Source organism: Protopterus annectens, chromosome 8.part0, assembly GCF_019279795.1.
Source record: "Protopterus annectens isolate FY-2018-M chromosome 8.part0, PAN1.0, whole genome shotgun sequence".
NCBI lineage: Eukaryota > Metazoa > Chordata > Ceratodontiformes > Protopteridae > Protopterus > Protopterus annectens.
In genome coordinates, this window is record NC_056741.1 from 1,888,408,732 (window position 1) to 1,888,429,757 (window position 21,026).

The window sequence follows — 21,026 nt, forward strand, 5'->3', positions numbered from 1 at the left end:
TTGGCGGTCGGTTCCGACGGACTGGTCGGAGCCGACGCCCTTTTCTTTTTAGCAGGAGAAGGAGAGGAAGCTAATGCCTCTTCAAAAGAGGGTTTAATAAGGCCATTTAATATAAGTTTATTTTTCCACTCTTGGAGGACCCTCGAGGAAAACGCGTGGCACACGCTACAGGACTCCTGCAAATGTTTGGCGCCCAAACAGTACACACAGAGAGAGTGGTCATCTGTGATAGACATCTTGAAACTGCACTTAGTGCACTTTTTAAATCCTGAAGGCCTAGGAGCCTGTGACATAATGGCAACCAAATTAGTGTAACTAGCCAAAACAAAACACACTAACAATGACAGAAAATTTTCTTCTCTTTTCTTCTTCTTTTTTTTTTTTTTTTTTTTTAAAACAAAGGCTGTCAAAAATAGACAAGAATAACCAAAGGGGTCTAAAACCCCTAAATAAAAGGGACTAAAATAACAACGGACTGACAGGGGAAGGCCCTTAAACTGAAAGGGAACCTCTGGTCAGAAAAAAACGCATTCACTACACAAAAACTTTACAGAAATGCTCACTCAAACACAAAAAACACAAGATAGCTGTTAAAACAGCTTTTTGTTGAAGAATTAGCAAATTCCTGACAGGAAAGTAAGTGAAAAAGCACTACTTAGCTCAGCCAGCTCGAGACCACGTCTTTGCTTGTTAGCGGCAAACGAGATCTGGGGGACTGGTAGCGGTGCATCCTGGGATATAGTAAGCTCAGCCAATAAGAGACTTCGCTCTTTGGCATAAGCGTGCCGAGTCGGAGCCGAGGATCGGCTCCGAACCCATCAGTCAGAATGTAGGCGAGATAGGATCACATAACATCTAAAGTTATAGATATAGGAAAGGTGACAGAAGGCATGAAGGAGAAAGGTAGGAAATGTCACAGAAGTACTAGAAACAGTAAAAGAGAAGAGGAGGGAATACTTACTCTAAAAAAACACACTCTCATGCTCAACACTGGATTTGCAATCTTGTTCCAATGGCAGCAAATGAGATCTGAGGAGCTGGAGATGGAATAGGGCATTGTGGGTAGAGGGAGATGCTCGAGATTTGAATTCAAAGTCTGGTAAAAGCAGCCGAGTCAGATCCGAGGATTGGATTCTAGACCCATTCATGAGGAAGAATGAAAAGGACAACATCAGATCCACCCATACCAGTTACACTGACCTTGGCTTTTCACTAACCTTTTTTTAGACTCTCATTCTCATTTTCTTTATGAGATACAAATACTGGTGGGCAGTCAGCCAGTGATACCACTACATGTACTGCAAAATAGAAGCCAAACGTTCACAAACTGGTAAACAACTGGTTTGTACCTGCCAGTAACTACCTACTGTGTACCATAACCTTCACTACTTTCAGAGGTACAACACTTCAGTGTGGGCACATGTTTTGATAATGTCCAGCCATGACTCCCCCACTCCACCCCCCCCAAAAAAAAAAACGAACTCACCATCCTCTGCCTAAGAATACCCGATGAGTGGTCAGATGTCAGCAAGTGGTTTCAAATGACAAGCACGTATTCCACTGTAAGTCCTTTTCCCATGGTACCACTTTTCCTGCCATTACTGCAAATGTGTGCATTTTTGCTTACATGACAGGGACCGGCTACTACCTATTAATTTCAGGAAAGGTAGTAATCCGCTGCCTTGGACAATGCAAACACCAGTCAAACAGTGGAAATACCACACACAAAAAAAATAAGTTATGTTCTTACCATAACGTTCCATGTGAGTTGTTGTTCTCGCCTTTGTTCTTACACGCGAGTTGGCCGCTTTCCAAGCTCCAGATCTCTGAGAAGCTTGAGACATAGTCCCTATCCCATGATGCTCTGCTGCCAAACCCCAGATCTAGTTTGCTGAACCCAGAAAGCAAAAGCAATAAGAAACTCAATATAACAAGTAACTATTTACAATGAATTAAAGGATAACTGGTCGATAAGAGGATACTGACAAAAGTAACCAGACCACCAGTCATACCCATTCTTCCAGAATCTGGAGGGGGAAGGAGGGAGGGAGTGTAAGAACAAAGGCGAGAAGAACAACTCACATGGAACGTCATGGTAAGAACATAACTTCTTTATGTGAAGTTGTTCAATCTCGCTGTTTGTTCTTACACGTGGGTAGCGTCCCAAGCACCCTAATCCTGGGCGGCTCAAGGGAGTACATTCCTGAGAACAGTGGAACAAAAGGAAGCCCTGTTCCTGGAGGCCCTGTCCACTCTGTAATGAGTAATAAACGTATGAGATTTGGACCAAGTAGCTGCAGCGCAAATGGTATCCAGAGGTAAACGAGCTGCGTGAGTTAAGGACGTAGAAACAGCCCTGGTAGAATGAGCTTTCACTTCACTCTCTAAAGGTTGATGGGATGAAGAATATACAAACTTTATACAATCAGAAAACCATTTGGACAATGTAACTTTGGATACTGAAAGACCTTTCTTATTTTCTGCATGGGACACAAATAGTTGATCTGATTACCTGAATTCTTTTGTTCTGTCCAAATAAAATTTCAATTGTCTGTGAACATCAAGCTTATGCAACATGTATTCCAATTTAGTGGTATGACGTCTGAAAAAGGTGGGAAGTTCAATGGACTGGTTCAAGTTTTGCTTCAGAACAGACTTTCGAAAGGAAGGATGGGTTAGTTCATAGAGACACCCTATCGGGATGAAAGACCAAATATGGGGGCCTAATAGATAGCGCCTGAAGGTCAGAAACTCTACGCGCTGAAGTAATGGCCGCTAAGAAAATTGTCTTCCAAGAAAGGAACTTCAACAGACAAGAAGATACCGGCTCAAAAGGAGGGACGCATGAGTTGGGACAGCACCAAATGTAGATTCCAGGGAGTGATCGGGTGTCTAATAGGGCGTCTAAGGTGATAAGTTCCTTTCAAAAAGGCCTTGCATAATCTTTGGGACATAATGTTAGAAGCTCCGCATCCTTCATGGAAGTTAGACATGGCAGCCAGTTGTACCCTTATAGTAGTGGCTGCTGCTCCATCATGGAAAAGTGAAGTCAAAAACTCAAGAATGCTATGAATAGGGGTGGTAAAGGGATCAATTCATGCTGAGAAGCCCAATGACTGAATCGTTTCCATTTACTGTTATAAAGCCTCCTGGTGGAGACTTTATGAGAGGAAACCAGAATATGCTGAACTGCAGGGGATAAATCATGAGACCTGGCTAGATTGGGAAGTGGAGCAGCCAAGCTGTCAGTTTGAGGGATACAAGAGAAGGGTGAAGAACTCCCAATGAATGAGTCAAAAGGTCTGGTACTGGGTCCAGGACCCAAGGTTCTTCCACTTGATATCGCTGAAGGAAGGGGAACCAAATCTGCCGAGGCCAAAAAGGGGCTATCATGATAACAGTCCTTCCCAGGCTTTGGGCTTTCTGCAAAAATTTGGGGATGAGCGGAAAAGGGGGAAGGCATATAGGAGACCTGAGGGCCAATCGTGTACGAGTGCGTCCCTTGGGATGTCCCCAGGTGGAGGGTACAGGGCAAAGTAGCTTCTGCATTTGGCATTCATCGGAGATGCAAATAGGTCACAGCAAGGCTGGCCCCATCTGCGGAATATCCTTTCCGCCACTTGTTCTTTGAGGGACCACTTGTGGGGTAGCAGAATGGCTCTTCTCAATTTGACCGCTATCACGTTGGACAACCCCGGGATGTGCATTGCTATCAGGAAGTGCTCGGTGGATGCAACCCACTGCCAAATTCTCAGGGCCTCTCGACATAAGGGGTAAGATCTGGTTCCCCTTTGCTTGTTGATATACCAGACCACCGACATGTTGTCTATCTGTATTGTAATAGTCTCTCGAGGTAGAGAGTCGTGAAAGTGTTGCAACGCTAGGAATACCGCTCTCAACTCCAAGACATTGATGTGCAAGTTGGATTCCATCTCTGACCAAGCACCTTGGACAGTTCTTCCCTGATACAGCTGCCCCCCCCACCCTATCAGGGAAATATCCGTGGTTACTGTGGCTGTGGGAGGGGGAAGTACAAACGGATGACCTGCAGTCAGTTGGTGGCTGTTCAACCAACAAAGGAGGTCCTTATTGCAAGTATTCGTAAGCAGAATCTTGTGTGACATTGGAAGTCGTTGATAAGACCACTGTGTGAAGAGTAACCATTGGAGTATCCTCATGTGCATACCCCAGAGGAACAGCTATGAGAGTCACTGCCATGATGCCTAACAGTTTCAGAACTTGGAATGCAGGGGACCTTTTTTCCATTAATAAAAGGGACACTTGGTTTCTTAAAGAGATTACTCTTCCTTGAGGCAATTTGTCCAGAGCGGTGGTGGTGTCTAAATCTGCTCCTATAAAGGAAATATGCTGCGATGGCGATAAAGCAGATTTTTCGAAATTTAAGGTTTTGCCCAACTGAGAGCATAGGTTGATAGTGTAGTGTAATCCCTGGCTTGAATCAGTTGATGCCTGGTGGTGGCGGTAAGGAGCCAGTTCTCGAGATATGGAAACACCCAGAATCCTAAATGTCTCAGTTGAGCCATGACAACTGCCATGCATTTGGTGAACACTCTGGGGGCTGTGGTGAGACCAAAGGGCAGAGCACGGAATTGGTAGTGACTGGCCCCCAGCCGGAAACGCAAGTGATCTCTGGATCGCCTGGCCATTTTTATGTGGTAGTACGTATCCTTGAGATCTATTGAGCACATCCAATCGCCCATTTTGAGAAACAGGATTATCGACTGAAGCGTAACCATCTGGAACTTTTCCTTTTTGACAAAGGAGTTGAGTTTGCTGAGGTCTAAGATGGGCCTCCAGTCCCCTGTTTTCTTTGGAACTAAAAAGAACCTGGAGTAAGTTCCGGATCCTATTTGGTCGGCCAGGACTGGCTGGATGACTCTTTTTTCCAGCAGCCTCTGAATTTCTACAGCTGCTAGATTCCACAGACTGGGTGGAACATCTGGGATTCTTGTCTGAATGGTAGGGAATTCTGAAAAGGGAATGATGTAGCCTCTGGTGATTAAGCTTTTTACCCAGGAATCTGATGTAATCCCTAGCCAGGCATCTGGGTATAAAGCTAAGTGACCTCTGACTGCCTCCAGAGTAGGACGGTCGGGCCTCCTCTCAGGAGCACTGACAGGGTTTGCCAGGGAACTGCTCCCTGTTACCCTGGTTCTGCGGACCCCTTCTGCCACCTGGGTGGCGTCTACCATTATACCCCCCTCCTCTGCCCCTGGAGGCAGTTGCACTACGTGTGTTCTGGAAAGCTCCTTTCGGAACCACATTTTTCCACCTTTCTGCCCTTTGGGGTATGGTCTAGTGAGGGTGGAAAAACGGACTCCTACGGCAGATAGAGTCTTTCCTTCCTGCTCACACCTAGTGAGTGTCTCCTTGACTTTGGGCCCAAACAAGGAAGAGCCATCAAATGGGGTATTTACAAAGGAAGACTTGAAGGCGTCCACAAAGGAGCATAAGCGCATCCAGGATTGTCTCCGCAGAGCTATCGCTGAACCCACTGCCCGGCTCGATCCCTCGGCTGCATAAGAAATGAGCCTCATGGACGAGTTTACAATGGAATTAAGGGTGCTAAGCTGTGCCGTCACTTTCTGGGAGACAGCATCACCTCTGTTGCCCTGTAGAGTATCTCCAAGCTCTTTTAGGAGATCTCGTTGAAGATGGGTAAAATGGGTTAAATAGTTAGGCAATCTCATTGCAAATGTTTCCCATATCTGTCCATCATCCTGGAATCTCTATTAGGAGGATGGACAGAGGAAGAGGTGTCTAACATCTCTTTCTTGGTGGCCGCCGCCACCACCATGGCATCAACAGGAACTCCTTTTGTAAGAAAGGACTTATCCTGAGGGCAGGTGATAAATTTGTTGGGCCTCCGAGGGACCGGTTCCATAGAATCAGGAGACTCCCACGCCTTTCGAGCGATCAAGTCCATTAATTCATCGAAAGGCGGAGTAACCCAGGAGGTAGAGGGTTGAGACCCAAAGGCATTCAGGAGCACCGACTCATCCTCAGTAGGGGTAAGGGACTGCCCGTCACCCCTCTGCCTTATTATTTCAAGGATGTCTGCAAAAGAGACATCCTCAGAGGAGGACTGTGGGGACCCTTCGGATTCCTCCAAGTCGGTGTCTGATGTTAAGGATTCCTGGGGGGAATCTAAATGCCTCCTCTTACACAGTCTTTTCCTGGGGACTTCATTAGTGGAAGTGTCTGGTGAAGTCTCAGTCAAGCAGGGGTCACCCAATGGGGCCAAGACCACGGGCTGCGAAATAGAAGACGGAACCGAGCTCATCTGCGCTGAAGCCCCGAGAGGGAGAGTCCGAAGCATCGGTTCGACCCCCCCCCCTCCGAACCAGCAAGAGAGTGTCGGCTTCAAGACTCTTCGATCGGAACCGAAGAAGTCAAGGTCGAAAGAGCCAAGAGCACTGGAACAGGCCTCGGCTCCGAGGGTTCCACCACTATGGGATCCTCTCTTTCTGGCTCCGAAGGTTCAACTGGCCTCGGAGGAGGAGCAGAACTCGTGGTAGGAGGGGTCGTAGGCTTCGAAGCCAACTGGGTTGAAACTTAAAGCAATTTGGTCAGGGCAAAAAGTCTCTGTACCACTCGGTCCACATCAATGTCAGAAAGGGTACTGGAAGAACGGGTCGAAGGAGCCGAAGAAGCCACCGACTTAAGGATCGGAGACTTCAAAACCTCCGACACCAGCTCCAACACAATGACTTGGCTCTGAGGTAAGATCTCGGTGCACAGCTTCGAAGGCTATGGAGCGGGCGACAGAGTCTTGCCAGAGGTGCTCGGAGCAGAAGACGTGTGCTCCGAAGACACCTTAGACGACTTCGACCCCTTTGAGGACTTGGAGGTCTGGTCAGTATTATCCAATGCATCCTGGAATTCCGATTTAAACAGTCCTCTATCTACCAATTTCCTTCTCCTCTCTAATAACACCCTGCCACTGAAGGAATGGCAGATAGAGCAATCCTCCTGTAAATGTAGCGGACCCAAACAATAAACACCAGAAACATGATTATCTGTAATGGACACCTTTTGTCCACAGTCACACTTTTTAAACCCAGATTTTTGCTTCTCTGACATTATGAAAATTGTCCAATCAGTCGTAATAACACCACAAAAACAGCTTAGAAAGTTCAGATCCCTGAACTGCAATAACTATAGAAAAGGGATACGATAAAGAAAAACAAACGCTCAATACAGGAATTACAGAATATAAGGGGATAGGGTATTAAATTTGACAGAGTCCTGTCAAGTAAAGTAAATCAAGAAGGCTAAAGGCCTAGGAGCAAACCGCTCCGAACTAAAGGACAAATTACAAGCTTAGATACCTACTTTAAACCACAAAAAAGAAAAGGAATATGTGAAGCCTCACTAAGTATCAGATCCTTGATAGTTATTATAAGTCTAAAAATCCAAATATATAAGAAAAAAGATACTGGCCTGAGATTCCTCTGAAGATCGTGCAATCCGTTGCAGCGGCAAACTAGATCTGGCGTTTGGCAGCAGAGCATCATGGAATAGGGACTGTGTCTCAAGCTTCTCCGAGTCGGCCACTTTCCATGCTCCAGATCCGCCGATGGCTCGACTCCGAACCCACGTGTAAGAACAAATGGCGAGATTGAACAACTTCACATCATCTGCTATCAAAACATATTCTATAAAACACACAATCCTTGGCAGACTCCCAACAACAATGAGCTCACCAGTTTAGTGGAACAGCATATAGTATTACTACCAGTATTCTAAAAGACAACACGCTCATATGAAGTATTGAAGATGCTCATCTCTTTACTACATAAGGCACATGCACTCCTCATAATTAGTTTTAATACTCAATAAGTCTGCAGTCTGTGTTAACTACACTTTTGCACTATGCATAGAAAGTGCCAAACTTCTAAATAAATAACAAATGAGTTATACATAATGTCACTAAAACTTACTGTAAAGTTTATTGGTAACAAATCACAAGCACAGCAGTTAATTAGTATAAGGTTCATCAGCAACAAATCACAGCAGTATATGTCTTTAATGGCAAGAATAAAGCCTTGATTGTGACCCAGTTAGCAGCATGGGTACACTCAGGAGCTGGAGTGGGGGTGGGAATGGAATGAAGAGGCTCTGCCTTCTTTACTTTCTTAAGTTGTAGGGTGTGGGTGATGTGTACAATGTGCAGATAGGTGCAGGCCATTCATGCAGGTCCTCAATGAGATGCTGACATGAAGTAGCTACCTGACTGAGAAAGCAAGTGGACCAGGAAGTATGTATGTTCAAAGGTGAGATTATCAACGTAGGCCACACTTCACTGCCTGTCCAGTTCTTGATGCAATACCTTAACAAAGGAGTGGGCATGGTTATAACCTATGCAGAACATCTACTTTTGTTTCCATTAGTAGCTATTTCTAGGCTCACTTGATGTAACTGGTCAGGCTGCCTAGGTGTGGCCAGCTAGGAGGAGCGCAGGTAACCCCAGCCCAGAGGAGAAAAATTACTGGGTAAATTTCAGAAGACCACTAGTATCAAGGTGGTAGGTCATGTCTTAGAGAATACTGTGTGATAATGGGGTGTCAGCAAACCACACAGGAAAATAACACGTGCTTGGTTTGAAAAAACAAAACAAAACAAAAATATTATGCCTTCACTAACATCACAGTCTCTGATGGCATCCATTGCTAGAAGATCGTTTCCATGTCGAAGCTGAAATTTAACAATTTCTGCTGCAGCTCTAAGGTATGCCAGTTCTTGCTCTTGTGATTCGTTGCACTCCTTTATGAGGTCCTTCAACAGCAGTGCATACTTACTCATCCTCTGGACTGGTTTTAATAAATAGGAAGCCAAATTCATTTTATCACCCAGTTGTAGTTGTTTGCACTACAAGTGAAAATAATATTAAAAATAAAGTTGCACATTCTGTATTTATTAAACTTCAAAAGAACTAATAAACATGTTGGTCATGAATATACATGTACAGTTTTTGACATAGTTTCTGTTTTTTTTCTGATACACAGTCAGAGTTCTCTTATTCAGCTTGTTTCTTTGCACAAAGTATTGTTCAACAGAACTTCCAACAATTTCAATCACTCCAGTCCTATCTCAATACTGTGTTTGATAGAGCCAGACAATTACCTTTTCAGTAAACTCCAAGCCAAATTCAAATAACAAATGTGCAACATTTTGCAATTCTTATAAGTACTAAGTGAGGTCAGCCAAACTGACATGGGACAGTATGCATCAGTCACACTACAATACAATGAGGGTATCTGGTATCTAACTACCTCAGAATTGGTAAGATGGAAAAGGGGTTCAAGATACTTGCAAGATGCAGAAGACAGAGGATTAGGAATATGGATGCATACTATGACAAGGAAGATAAATGTATGATCTTTCCCTTCACAATCCATGCTGTTTGGAGCTACCAGGGTACCAAATACAATTAAAATAAAATAGTCCCCAGGATTCATGAAGCTTGCGCCAGGCGCAGGCGTAGCATCGGCAATCTAACACCAAATATGGCCGCCGAGCGATTCAAGTACTAGCTGTTTCAACGTGCACTACCTGCATACGCCACGCCTGCACAGTTCTTGGAGCATGTATGCTAATTTACCCAAAACAGTGTAAGAAACTTCTCTGTGTGGAAGATTTTCAGTCCATATATTTCTAGTTAATCACTGTATATTAATCAGATCAGACAATAGTAGTAGAAGTAGCGAACGTAAACTCGTCAAGTCAGAAAGTAATAATAGAAAATATATAATTCTACAGCATTACTAAGTATTCGAAAGTAATCCAAGCAAGGCAGGCCGTCTGTTTCCAGTCGAAAATCCTTTACTAAGTACACAGACAAGCGATCCAAGTAAAACAAAAATAGAGTAATAATTTCCTCACAAGCTTTCTAAATATATATATATACTTTTTATCAGGCATGGGAGTGGTTTATTGTGCTGTAAAACAAAGTGTTACTGGTACACATGTTAAATTCACATGCCTTCCCTCATCAGTGTGACATTCGAGCTGGTCCTGCCCTACCTAGTAGCTGTCATAATAATATATAGCCCTAATGTACTTTAATGGTACATCTTATTTAACCAAATTATTAAGTAGATTATTAAGTCTGTGATTTTATCCAAGGCAATATACTACATGGCTGGAAATATACCAACCTTAGTTCATTTTGCGATCAAAAATTATATATAAATATATACATATACATTTTGCATGTAAAAATCAGTTTCTATTTTCATAACCTATTGTTAACAAAGATCGCTTTCGTCCTTCTAAACTTCTTCAGGTCTGTGTACAAGAACCCTAAAAACCTATATAATTGTATAAAAGTACACAGATCTGAAGAAGTTTTGATTTCTTTTTGTTGACTGTGTACCCTAGGCATGTTAGAAGTTTTTTCACAAATGCCAGATACTGTAGAAGGATGTCCTTGTTCTCTGCTTGAATTAGGCAGTCGTCCAAGCAAGGATATATTTGTATTCCTCTTTGTCTGCAGAATGCAATTACTGGTGCCAAGCACTTTGTAAAGACCCTGGGAGCAGTATAAGCCAAAGGGCAGTGCAGAGAATTGGTAATGCATTGAGCCAGCCTTGAATCTGAGGTATCTTCTGCATGACTGCCTGATTGGGACATGCAGGTATGCCTCTTTTAGGTCTAAAGTCACAAGCCAAGCCTTCGTGCCCAGCATGGGCAGAAGCTGCTGTAAGATCAACATCTTGAATTTTGGTATATCCAGGAATGTGTTTAGGATAAATAGGTCCAGTACTGGTCTCCAAGTTTTGTCTTTTCTGGGTACCAAGAACAGTCTTGAGTAAAATCCTTGTCCCTGCTCTTGCTCTGGTACTTGTTAGATGGCCCCCACATCCATGAGGGATGAGACTTGTTTTTGTGCCTCTGTCCATTTATTATTTGGCAGATCTGGCCAACCATTTGCCTTTGGCAGGGCATGGATTGTAGCCTTGTGACACTATGTTTAGAACCCACTTGTCTTGGGTTATAATGTGCCAATTTTGAGGAAAAAAAAGTGCTACTTTCCCCCTAAGGGTGCTGCCAGGAGATAAGTGCTTGGCGCAGGCAGGGGGAAGTCATTGGGACTGTTTCCTGTAAGGCTGTGATTTGTCTTCTCCACTTTTGGAGGTAGAAGCACCCCATTGCTTTGACCTGTATGAACCTTGCGGCTGGGATCTGCCTCTAGGGCATCTGGATCTGCCCCTTTGAGGTCTGTCTGAGGCAGGAAAGGACAAATTTTTTCTAGGCCAGTGTCTACTAAACCTAGGTGGCTGTACTTGTAAAAAATCTTTGACAGTTTGCATAGATTTAGCTTTTTCTCCATCTTCTTTAACACCTCTTCTGCCTTAAGACCAAACAAAGTATCATGCTGTAAAGGTGCATCTAATAATTTAACTTTGACATGATCAGGCAGATTTTGTTCCTTTAACCAAGCATGCCTCCTAATTACAGAACCCGTAACTGCGGCCCTGAAGGAGGCCTCCAGAGAATCAAAACCACATTGCAAAGTATGCTTTCCAACTTGTTCAGCTGCATGCAATATGTCCTGCATTTCCTTGTTTTCTGCACATTCAGAGTTTTACAACATTTTCTGTTTAAGCAATGCCATGACATGTTGCTGATATTTGAGCATATGAAACTGACAGTTTAAGGCCCTTATAGCCAAGGTAGCAGATGTGTAAACCTTTTTCCCCATCTATCCAGTGCCCCAGAATTTCTGTCAGAGGGGGTAGGGTTTTTTGCAGCAGAAGCCTTAACCCCTTTGGGACCCTGTGAAATAGTTTCTGGGTCTGCAGCAGGGTTTTTGAAAAGGAATTTATGAGAGTCAGGAACTCTGTAATATCTGTCAGGCTTAACAGGAGCTGGAGGTAAGGAGTCAGGGGTCAGACTAGACTCTGAAAACACATTGTCTACAATGTCTAACGCAGGTGGAATGGCTAGAGGCCTGTGTTGAGGTAGTAAAAGGAAGTTCCTGAGCCTCTTTTTAGATTCTGAAAAATCTTGGCTCTCCCAGTGGAAGTGCTCCCTCATGGTATGCAAGGAAAAGAATAGTCTTCAGGAGGAGAAGCTGAAGGAATAGATTCTTCAGCATCAGAATCCTCATGGGGGGAAGAGAATATTCCTGATCAGAAGAGGAATCAGAAAAAATAGAAACCTGATCTGAAGATTCATAGTCTGTCTCTTGCCTAGGCCTCTTATCAGGAGGGGATGGGTACCCCTGATCAAGGTAATCAAGTCTTCGGCCATTTTGAGCATCTGTTTTTTGGGCATGGAGGCCTGTCCACGTGGCTCTTGAGTTTGTTTCTTTGTCTTTGAAGGTGCTTTAGTCTTTGCCTTTGAAGTCGGTTTAATGTATAGATGTTTAGGCCTGAAAACTCCCTCAGAAGCCAGTGCCTGCTCAGCGGCTCCGGACCCATCTGAAGGAACAGTATCCGAGGCTCCAATACCTTGAGTTTCCAGTGGCATAGCCGACTCCACGTGGCTGTCGGTAGCGGTCTGCGACTCTAAAGTAGCAGGTGTCAAGTGCTGCGAAAGTGCCTCACTGAGAACCGGTGAACCGGCGACTGGCTTAGGAGAAGCTTCGTCGTCGGCTTTGGGCCTTGGTTGCCTGTCCTTTTCTTTTTCTTTGTGTTTTTTGTGAACTCCGGTTGTCGGATGGCTATCCGATGACATTTCTGGATAATTAAACCTGCGGCCAAAATAGTTTAATGCATAATCATACCGACGCTTAATAGTGTGTTGGTTGAATCTAGCACAAAACTGACAACCTGAAACGTTATGGTTAGGGCCTAGGCAAGGAATACAGTAGGAATGAAAGTCATTATGAGGTATTTGCTTTCCACAAGAAATACAATTATTAACTTTTTCTGACATCGGTCTGGAGCAAGAAAAAAGTTTCCCCAACGGGGTACTTAGCTTTAATGAAGACTTCGATCTGAAATTTGAACACGAAAATCTCAAGAGTCGGCCGACCGGCACTTGTGAACTGCTTCTGCTTCGGGCACCGCACGGCAAGAAAGACTGAAGAAAATGGCATTGGCCGCTTCTTTTATACCCCTGACGCCCTGACGTCAGGGAAGAGCCGACAGCAGCCGACGCAGGACCCAAGACTTTGGAATTCAGGCTGACTGACAGCAACCTGCCAGCAGGATTACCCAAATGTAATGACTGCAACAGTGAAACACGAAGAACATCAGTATTCCATATACTGATAAGCAACCATGTGAATATATACGGTGTTGCACATGTACATTGTATAGAAGCTTCCTTCACAGAAAAAAACAAAAAACTGGTTCTGCTGGATCAAAACATACAGTAAAAAAAAAAAAAAAAAACTTCATTTATTGAAAATGTACATAGCTTTGTGGGTTTGTTCTAAATTAAAAGGGGACGGGGCTTCTGAAATTGTATTCATTTATTTTCTGTTTGAGCGTTTTCATTGATGCAAAAATGTGACAAGTTTAAGTGGAGATGAGAAGAAATACAGTTGTCTAAATAAACTTGTCATAATTGTAGATATTAGGGTAGATCAGTTTTGCAGTACTGATTCTTGGTAGCTCTTGCCATATAGAAGACTGTGACCAGCCTACTTACATCCAAAGACCGTCTGGTCATCAGGGTATAAGAGGGGCATCCATTTGCACCATCTAATTTCAACTTAGAATGTATCAACCCCCCTCATCCTGTGAGAGTTGGCTCAGTCCATGAGGAAGCTTGTGGTAAATGCCCTTAGGTCTATATTACGTTATCGAATCACTAAATGCCGAACGGCTAAATACATGAAACGGCCGTTCATCTAATCGTTTGTTGTGGGGGGCTACCCCCTGCTAATTATATATACCAACTCTGAGGTCGCACTACAGTGGGGAAAGGGAAAATATTCCATTCCCCATTGTACTGCGACCCCACAAAACACATTTCGATGAACAGCCGTTTTGAGTACTTGGCCGTTCGGCATTTAGTTATTCGATAACGTAATACCGACCCATGCCCTTGGCCTTTTCCAAAAGAAGGGAGAATCACTGTTGCCTGGACCAGAAGGGAGTCACCTCAATTATCTTTGGAGAGTCATTCTGAATCTTCAGAATGACCCTGAATATCAGTAGAAGGGGTAGAAAAGCATAGAGGAACATTCCTGCCCAAGCAAATGGGAAAGCATCTGTTTAACAGGCTTTCTCGCAGTGTCCTAAAACAGACTTTTGCCAACTGATTGCTGTGAATGGAGGCAAACAGAGCTATGTGAAGTGTTTCCTATAACTGTATCAATTCTTGGAAGACTCTGATTCAGTTTCCATACATGAGGGTCTGTCCTGGTTCTACTCAGCTTGTCTACCACAAAAGTTTGCTCTGACAGGATGCAAGACGCCTGTAAAGTGAGCTGAAAACCTGTATCTTAGGATATCATAGCTAGTCTGTACAGAGGGTAAGATCTGGTTCCCACAGTTTGTTTATGCACTGTATGACCATTGTGTTGTCTGTGCTCAAGTGTAATAGTGTGGGACCCATAGATAATAGAAAGAGTGAGCTGAGGGCATTTATTACTGTCAACATCCCTTTTACATTTATGTGTTTGTATCTGTCTTTTCTATTCCAAAACCTTATACTTTTACTCACACAAACACTGTTCCCCAAGTAAAGTGTGAATCTTCAGTAGTTACAGACTGCTGGAGCTGAAGGGATAATGGTAGTCCTGGATTCAGATAAAATTAGTTTTTCCACCAAAGAAGGTGCATATTCTCAATTCCCAAAACATGAATCTGGAATGTCAGGGGATGTTCATATTGGGATCATAACAATTTTAGGTGCAGATGAATTAATCTCAAATAAGAGTCTTGTTAGACTAATCATGAGAATCACAGATGCAGTAAACAGTAGTATCTGGATAAATTTCCTTGCTGAGGCCTTGGTTTGAGTGTAAAAAACATAGGAACAGATCTAGATACTGATCTACTTTTTCCCATAGAAGAAAAGCTCTTTGAATGGAGGTATCTAGGAGACACCCCAGGAAAGCACTCCTGTAAGGAGTCAAGCAAGAACTTTGGATGTTCTCCTGAAAGTCCAGTCTGTTCAGGAGATCTCACACCCAAATGACAGATTCTTGACATGTTAAAAAGACTCTGCAAATATAAGCAAGTCATCTGGAGCTAGACATTTTGTGAGTGCTCTTGAAATTGTGGACAACTCAAAGGGTAATGCAAACAACTGAAAGTGTGAGCTACTCACAGAAAACCTTAAGAAAAGTTTGTAATCTGGTGATAAAGGCATGTGACAAAACTTAAATGGGGAAAGAGAAGTAATGAAACTTAAATTGGGAAACAGAGGTAACAGGTCATAAAGGGATAGCAGTTTTAACTTTGGAACTTTGACAAACTGGTTTAAAAAGGTAGAGTGTAGGACTATTACCAAAAGGTTTCTTTCTGTTACCAGAAACATTGCGGTGGTGGTGCTGCGGTAGCATTGTCGCCTCACAGTAAGATGTTGTCCTGTTGGATTCTCAGCTAAAGCGTCTTCTGTGTGGAGACATGCATGAATGGGTGTACCTTCGTTGAAGGCTGTGCGTTAGAGCTGGCAACTCGGCACGTAAAAATCTACTGCCAATCATTAGCGGACCGGAGTTCCGCTGTGGCGACCCCCTAACCAGGAAAAGCCGAAAGATACAACAAAAACAACCAGAAACATTCTTGAATAAAACCTCTTTTCCAAGGAGGGAAAGCTTCTATAACCATCCCATTTAGTTACCAGATTCTGAATGATAGGAGAGAAAAACGAAGTTTAATATGACAACTGAAGAGGATTACATTCAAAAGGACGGTGAGTTTCCCACTGCCATTTGTATCCATGATGAATCCCTCACAGAAACAATTTGTCTGGAACTATCTGTTGCCAAAGAGAGAAATGGAGGGACACATTTTGAGAAAGAATTAGAGGCTTCTCATGGTGAGAAGTGGGGATTCTGTAGATAGTTCTTTCCTTTTGCAGCTACCTTACCATTGTTTTTTTAGAGGTATGCTTTTGCCAGCAGATACCTGTATCTGTTTAGTTAGCATTTTGTACAATACTGTAAAGGTAGCTCTAAAACCCTTGACAAAATTGGAAAAGGAAGGTTAAAAAATATGAAAAACTCCCAGAATCAGCCTTCCACTCTCATCACACTTTTTACAGACCTCTGCTGCAGACAATCACATACAATCTCTCCCCTTAAGAGAGAAGAATTCAAAATTTCAGCTTTCACATCCTCAGGAAGGTGTTGATTATGCAACCAATCAAGCTTTGTAACAATTTCGATTGGTGCTGCTCATTAAGTGGCATCACCTAATTCATAAACACACCTCAAATAATTTTTAGCCAGTCACTTGAGACACACATGCAATAAGATTACTCATACAAAAAGATGACTTTTTCCTCCTATGACAGATAAGAATTTGAAAAGTTAACTGTTGCGAAGAATATTCTTCTTTCAAAGGCTTCTTTGACCCGGGGGGGGGGGGGGGTGATATTAGCATTTACCACATGTTTAGCAGCAGATGGATTTACAAAGAAAACCACTGCTGGGTCAGATCTGGAGTTAGAAAATAAAAACTTATGATAGATTCTATACAGTTCCTCAGTCTGCTGTCTTAGAGACAGCAGGCTTGCTACCAGGCAAGTTAAAGGCAGTAATAGATACATCCTGCAATGCTTGATTAACAGGAGGAAATGGAGTAGGTATAGGAAATTCCAGCTGTAATTAATCGTAAAAAGATTGTTATGTTGCCATTGAAAAAACTTTTCATTCTGAGTATGGTTTCAGAAAAAGAAAATCCTCCAAGGGACTACAAGAGTAGGCACTCTTCTCAGAATTAGAATCAAAAACCTGAGGACAGAAAACCAAATTTGTCCCCTCAAAATAATTTCCTACTCATGCTCTGAACATCCTCAGACAGCTAAGAATTTTTTTCTCTTTCCAGTAACATCAAAAATAGTGGGTACAAGAGTTTGAATTAAGCCCTTAGCTAAGCCCAATATAATCACTCCTGTCCAAAGTAAATGTGAAGACAAATGTCTAACTTTCGGCTTCTTTTCTACAGGAATTTCTAAAGAAGTAGACCTACTTCTGATAAGCTTTCTGGCTAGGTAAAGAGGTATTCCTTGCTCCTTATTCCAACTCCAACCAAACTGGCACCCCTTTACCTGTCAAGGACATTCCAATAGCAGCACGAGGAAGTGTACAACCCCTGATCCATGGTGGCTGAAGGGGATACACCAAAGAGAGCCAAGTTAAAAAAATGACTGGTTTGAGGAACCCAAAATGGCCACAGTAGGGTCAAGAGCCCTTATATGTGAGTGAGGCAATTTAGTAGTCTACTGAAGGGGCAAAGGCTGCTTGGAAATGTTTTATTTTTTGTGGCTACAGGAAGAAAGAACTGAGGAACCAATAGGTTGTCCCACAGGAATTCAAAAAAGATGCCTGAATCCCAGGGACGCCTGCCAGCAGCAGTCAGTGAAAATGTATGTATAAACTAATTGATTTTTCTATGAAAAAAAAGCAGTAAATAGCAGTTTAAACACTTACTCAAGCCCCCAAAGTAAATTAACACAAGTTTTATATAGCGAAAAAGTTGTTAAACTGATGGCTGCACACCACTCAACAGCTTACTTTCAACGTTCCTAGTGTGAAAGCAAAAACTGACAAATAAAGGCCAATGATATTTTCAACTTGAGTAAAATTCATTTACTGGCTAGCAAGTACACTGTCTGGATGCCAGCAAAGAAGAAATTGGAAGAATCTGAAACAAAATCAAACATAAAATGTGAAAACACTGGCTGGGAAGAATCTTGAAGCTGGCTAGCAAAAATCAGATCAAGCTTCAGCATTGGTACGAGTGACGGCTTCCATTAATTCAGAGGAAAAATAAATCAAATGTACAAAAAGCTTTTGCACTCAGTCTGTTAATAGACTGCTAGAGGTGATCTATTCCTGGCCTCCAAAGCCTCCTCTGATCCCATTCTGATCAACCTTTTGTTCATCCACAAAAACACATCAAAATTACCTAATCTAGGGACCTAAACCAAATCTGCAACATAAAAAGGACATATTTAGGTGGCAAGTATGTGTCTCGGAGACTACCTCTTCTACTGAACAGGCTTCCCAACCAAGTGAAGAAGAGTTCTCCACAACCCAATTCAACAGTAAATTGGAGCAGTGGATGGGGAATTGAAAACTTAACCCTGGTCTAGCATCCATGTCGCTGGCAAACAGAGTTAGTTTATAAATGCTTGACCACCCATGCCCCAGCCTAAATATATCCCTTAAAATAACATTATGGTATCAAAAACTTGTAAGATACATTTGGGAATCATGGCTAGGTTTAAAAAAACTGGGTTCATTAGCTCAGTAATCACATATGAACCTAAAATAAGAAAAGGCTTGACAAAATAGAAGAAACATTAAGTAGCTATTCAGATGACCTGATAAAAGTGCAAAAAAAGGGGGGGGGGGTTGACAAGAAAAAAAGGCTGTATGAGTATGAGGCTTCTCAAGAAGAGCTGTTTCAAAAAATGTCAGCGTTAGAAGACAAAGCACGTACACAAAACATGAGATTTTCTACTGTAACACAGAAATTGGAAGGAACAGGCTACATTAATTTTACGAAAGCACAAATAAGCAGCTGGACTCGTGTTCCACAGCAGGATTTATTAACTGAAAGGGCACAGTGAGTGCATAGTACAAACCTGGCCATGAGAAAGCAGCCAATACCTACATTAATAAAGATGATATCATACCAGCAGAAAGAGTTGATCCTAACAAAACTGTGTCAGAAGGAAAAATGATTAAAAATTGGAGTTAGTAGAGTGTTTGTAGAAAATGCTTATTCACTGTACACCAGGCAGAAGATAAGCAAATGTGTCCCAACAATCAGGGGATGTTGAGGAGAAGGTGTGAAATTTAAGCAGCTGTATCCAGCTGTCATCAGAATATTTTTCCTCATGGATCAAAGACATTTTTGATGCAGTGCAGGCAAAGGAGGAAATGAAAAAGTTTATCCAACAAAAATTAAGCTAGCAAACAGAAGGGGACGCTGCTTCTCATTCTTCTATAAAGCTCATAGAGAGACTTTGCCAGTGAAACCTTTTCCAATTTTCCAAACGAAAATGCTTCAGAAGCAGAAAACATCACAGGAGTTGACTAGAAGAATCAGCAATACCTTGGACTTGAACCAGAGTCAGTTGGGAGATGGAGATCATCAGGAAAAAGACCAGCAAAACTGAAATTATTGAACAAATGGAACACTATAAAAGCATCAATCACATTTGTGAAATATGGCTTTGCAATAAAAAAGTGGCTAAGAAAGACTGGACTTTGATGACCGCTAATTTTGTGGGTGAACCATCAAGCATATTCACCATTTTCATGTCATTAACGTTTAGGATGAGGCTAAATGGGAAAAAAATAACTATCAGTAAAACAATTTTGTTCTCATTAATATCTGTATAAAATATATAATGATATAAATTGGGTGTTAAATTGTAAAGTGTAGTGTGCACTCGTGTTTTTGAATGTAGGGAAGTTTTTCAGTGACTGTTGAATGTGTTAAATACTTTATATAGTTGTAAGAATATTGGCTTTACAGTATAACAACAGAAGCAAGGCTGGACAAAAGCGAGTTTAAGTTAATATCCTGTGATCTTGGGGTACCAGGGTGGGGTGGGGGATAATACTGATTATATTATACATAGAATTAAAATAACAATTCCCTTTGTTTTTACAAAGGTGGATGCCTTGATTAATGTCTGTGGCTTAAATTATAAACAAGTGGGTTTTCTGTAAACAAATAGCCTTGAAAATAAGCAAAATGATGAAAACCATGAAAAATGACAAGTTTCTTGCATATGAAAATATATTAGCTTGCTTTTTTTCCATTAGCAAATGTTCTCAGTGGAAAGCAGGAAGTCTGCAATTGAAAGCAGGTGGCTAGGGGAATTCTGTACATTCTGCTCTGAGTGAAATTTACAAAGATTCCGCCATGTATCTGCAAAGTTGCTGGTGATTTTTTCTCACTCCTGAGCATTTTTACATGTACAGCTGTCTGCAGGTACAAGCAAATAATCTTGAGAGTTCTGTTCACAAACAGGAGGAGAATAAAGGCAAGGAATAAATAAGACAGAAATCAGTTTAGTTGGAAACACAGGCTGTAACATGTGCTTTACCAAAGGGTAACCTTAAATTTAGATTAGGTAATCCTTGTGGATGCAGCTGTTGATTTGGAGGCAGTTGTTCCTAGCTGCAGGGTTGAACTTTATCCACTGAAAATATACATAGTTTTGTGTCTTTGGTTTAAGTTACTATAGGAAGGGAGGTTCTGAAAACATATTTAGTTTTTTGTTTGAGGGTTTCTGTTAAAGCAAAATGTTTTATAAATGTGCCATAGATTCAAATGAAGATGACAAGAAAACGAAATCATGTACTTACCATAACAACAGAACCTGGTTTTTTTTGTCTCCGACTGGTTCAACCTGTGGGTATTTTGAATCAGACTTGAATTTGACACTGGCCAATTCCTTCAGACTTCAAACTCTCCAGGTTTCACCTCCCTTAGCCACAGCTCCCCACTCCTCACTCTAATCCTCAGATTAAGCTTGGCCCATGACAACCCCTTACAACATACACTAAAAAATCTCCCCTAAGAAGGAGGATACAGGACTCCAAAAAAAGGAACAGATGACCTCAACTGTTCAGTTGTCACATAAGTGGAGGTTTGCCATAGCAACCCAAAGTGGGGGCAGGGGGAATGCTGTTTTTGAGAAGAGGACAAGATATGAACTACAGCCTGAGATAATTTGGAATTTACGGCCATCAAAGGAACTGGAGGAAGCATGTGGTTAACTTGAGGGAAGGTTGGGGGGATCTAGACCCACTGAATGAGTAACAAGATCTGGAATGGGATCCAGTACCCAAGAGGGGTTCATTAGAAGAGGTAAAGGAAGAGAAACCATACCTGGTGAGGCCAAAAGGG

The 21,026-nt window shown here is 42.3% G+C and overlaps 1 protein-coding gene across 1 annotated transcript in view; it reads right to left on the reverse strand.

Annotated features, from left to right (window-relative positions):
- The window catches only part of PLEKHG4 (pleckstrin homology and RhoGEF domain containing G4), a 3,374,045-nt gene that overhangs the window by 498,705 nt on the left and 2,854,314 nt on the right, over positions 1 to 21,026 (reverse strand). Inside the window, exon 17 of the mRNA XM_044079537.1 lies at positions 8,668 to 8,892. Within this exon, the coding sequence (XP_043935472.1) occupies positions 8,668 to 8,892 (225 nt within the window). The remainder of the gene's footprint in view (positions 1 to 8,667; positions 8,893 to 21,026) is intronic.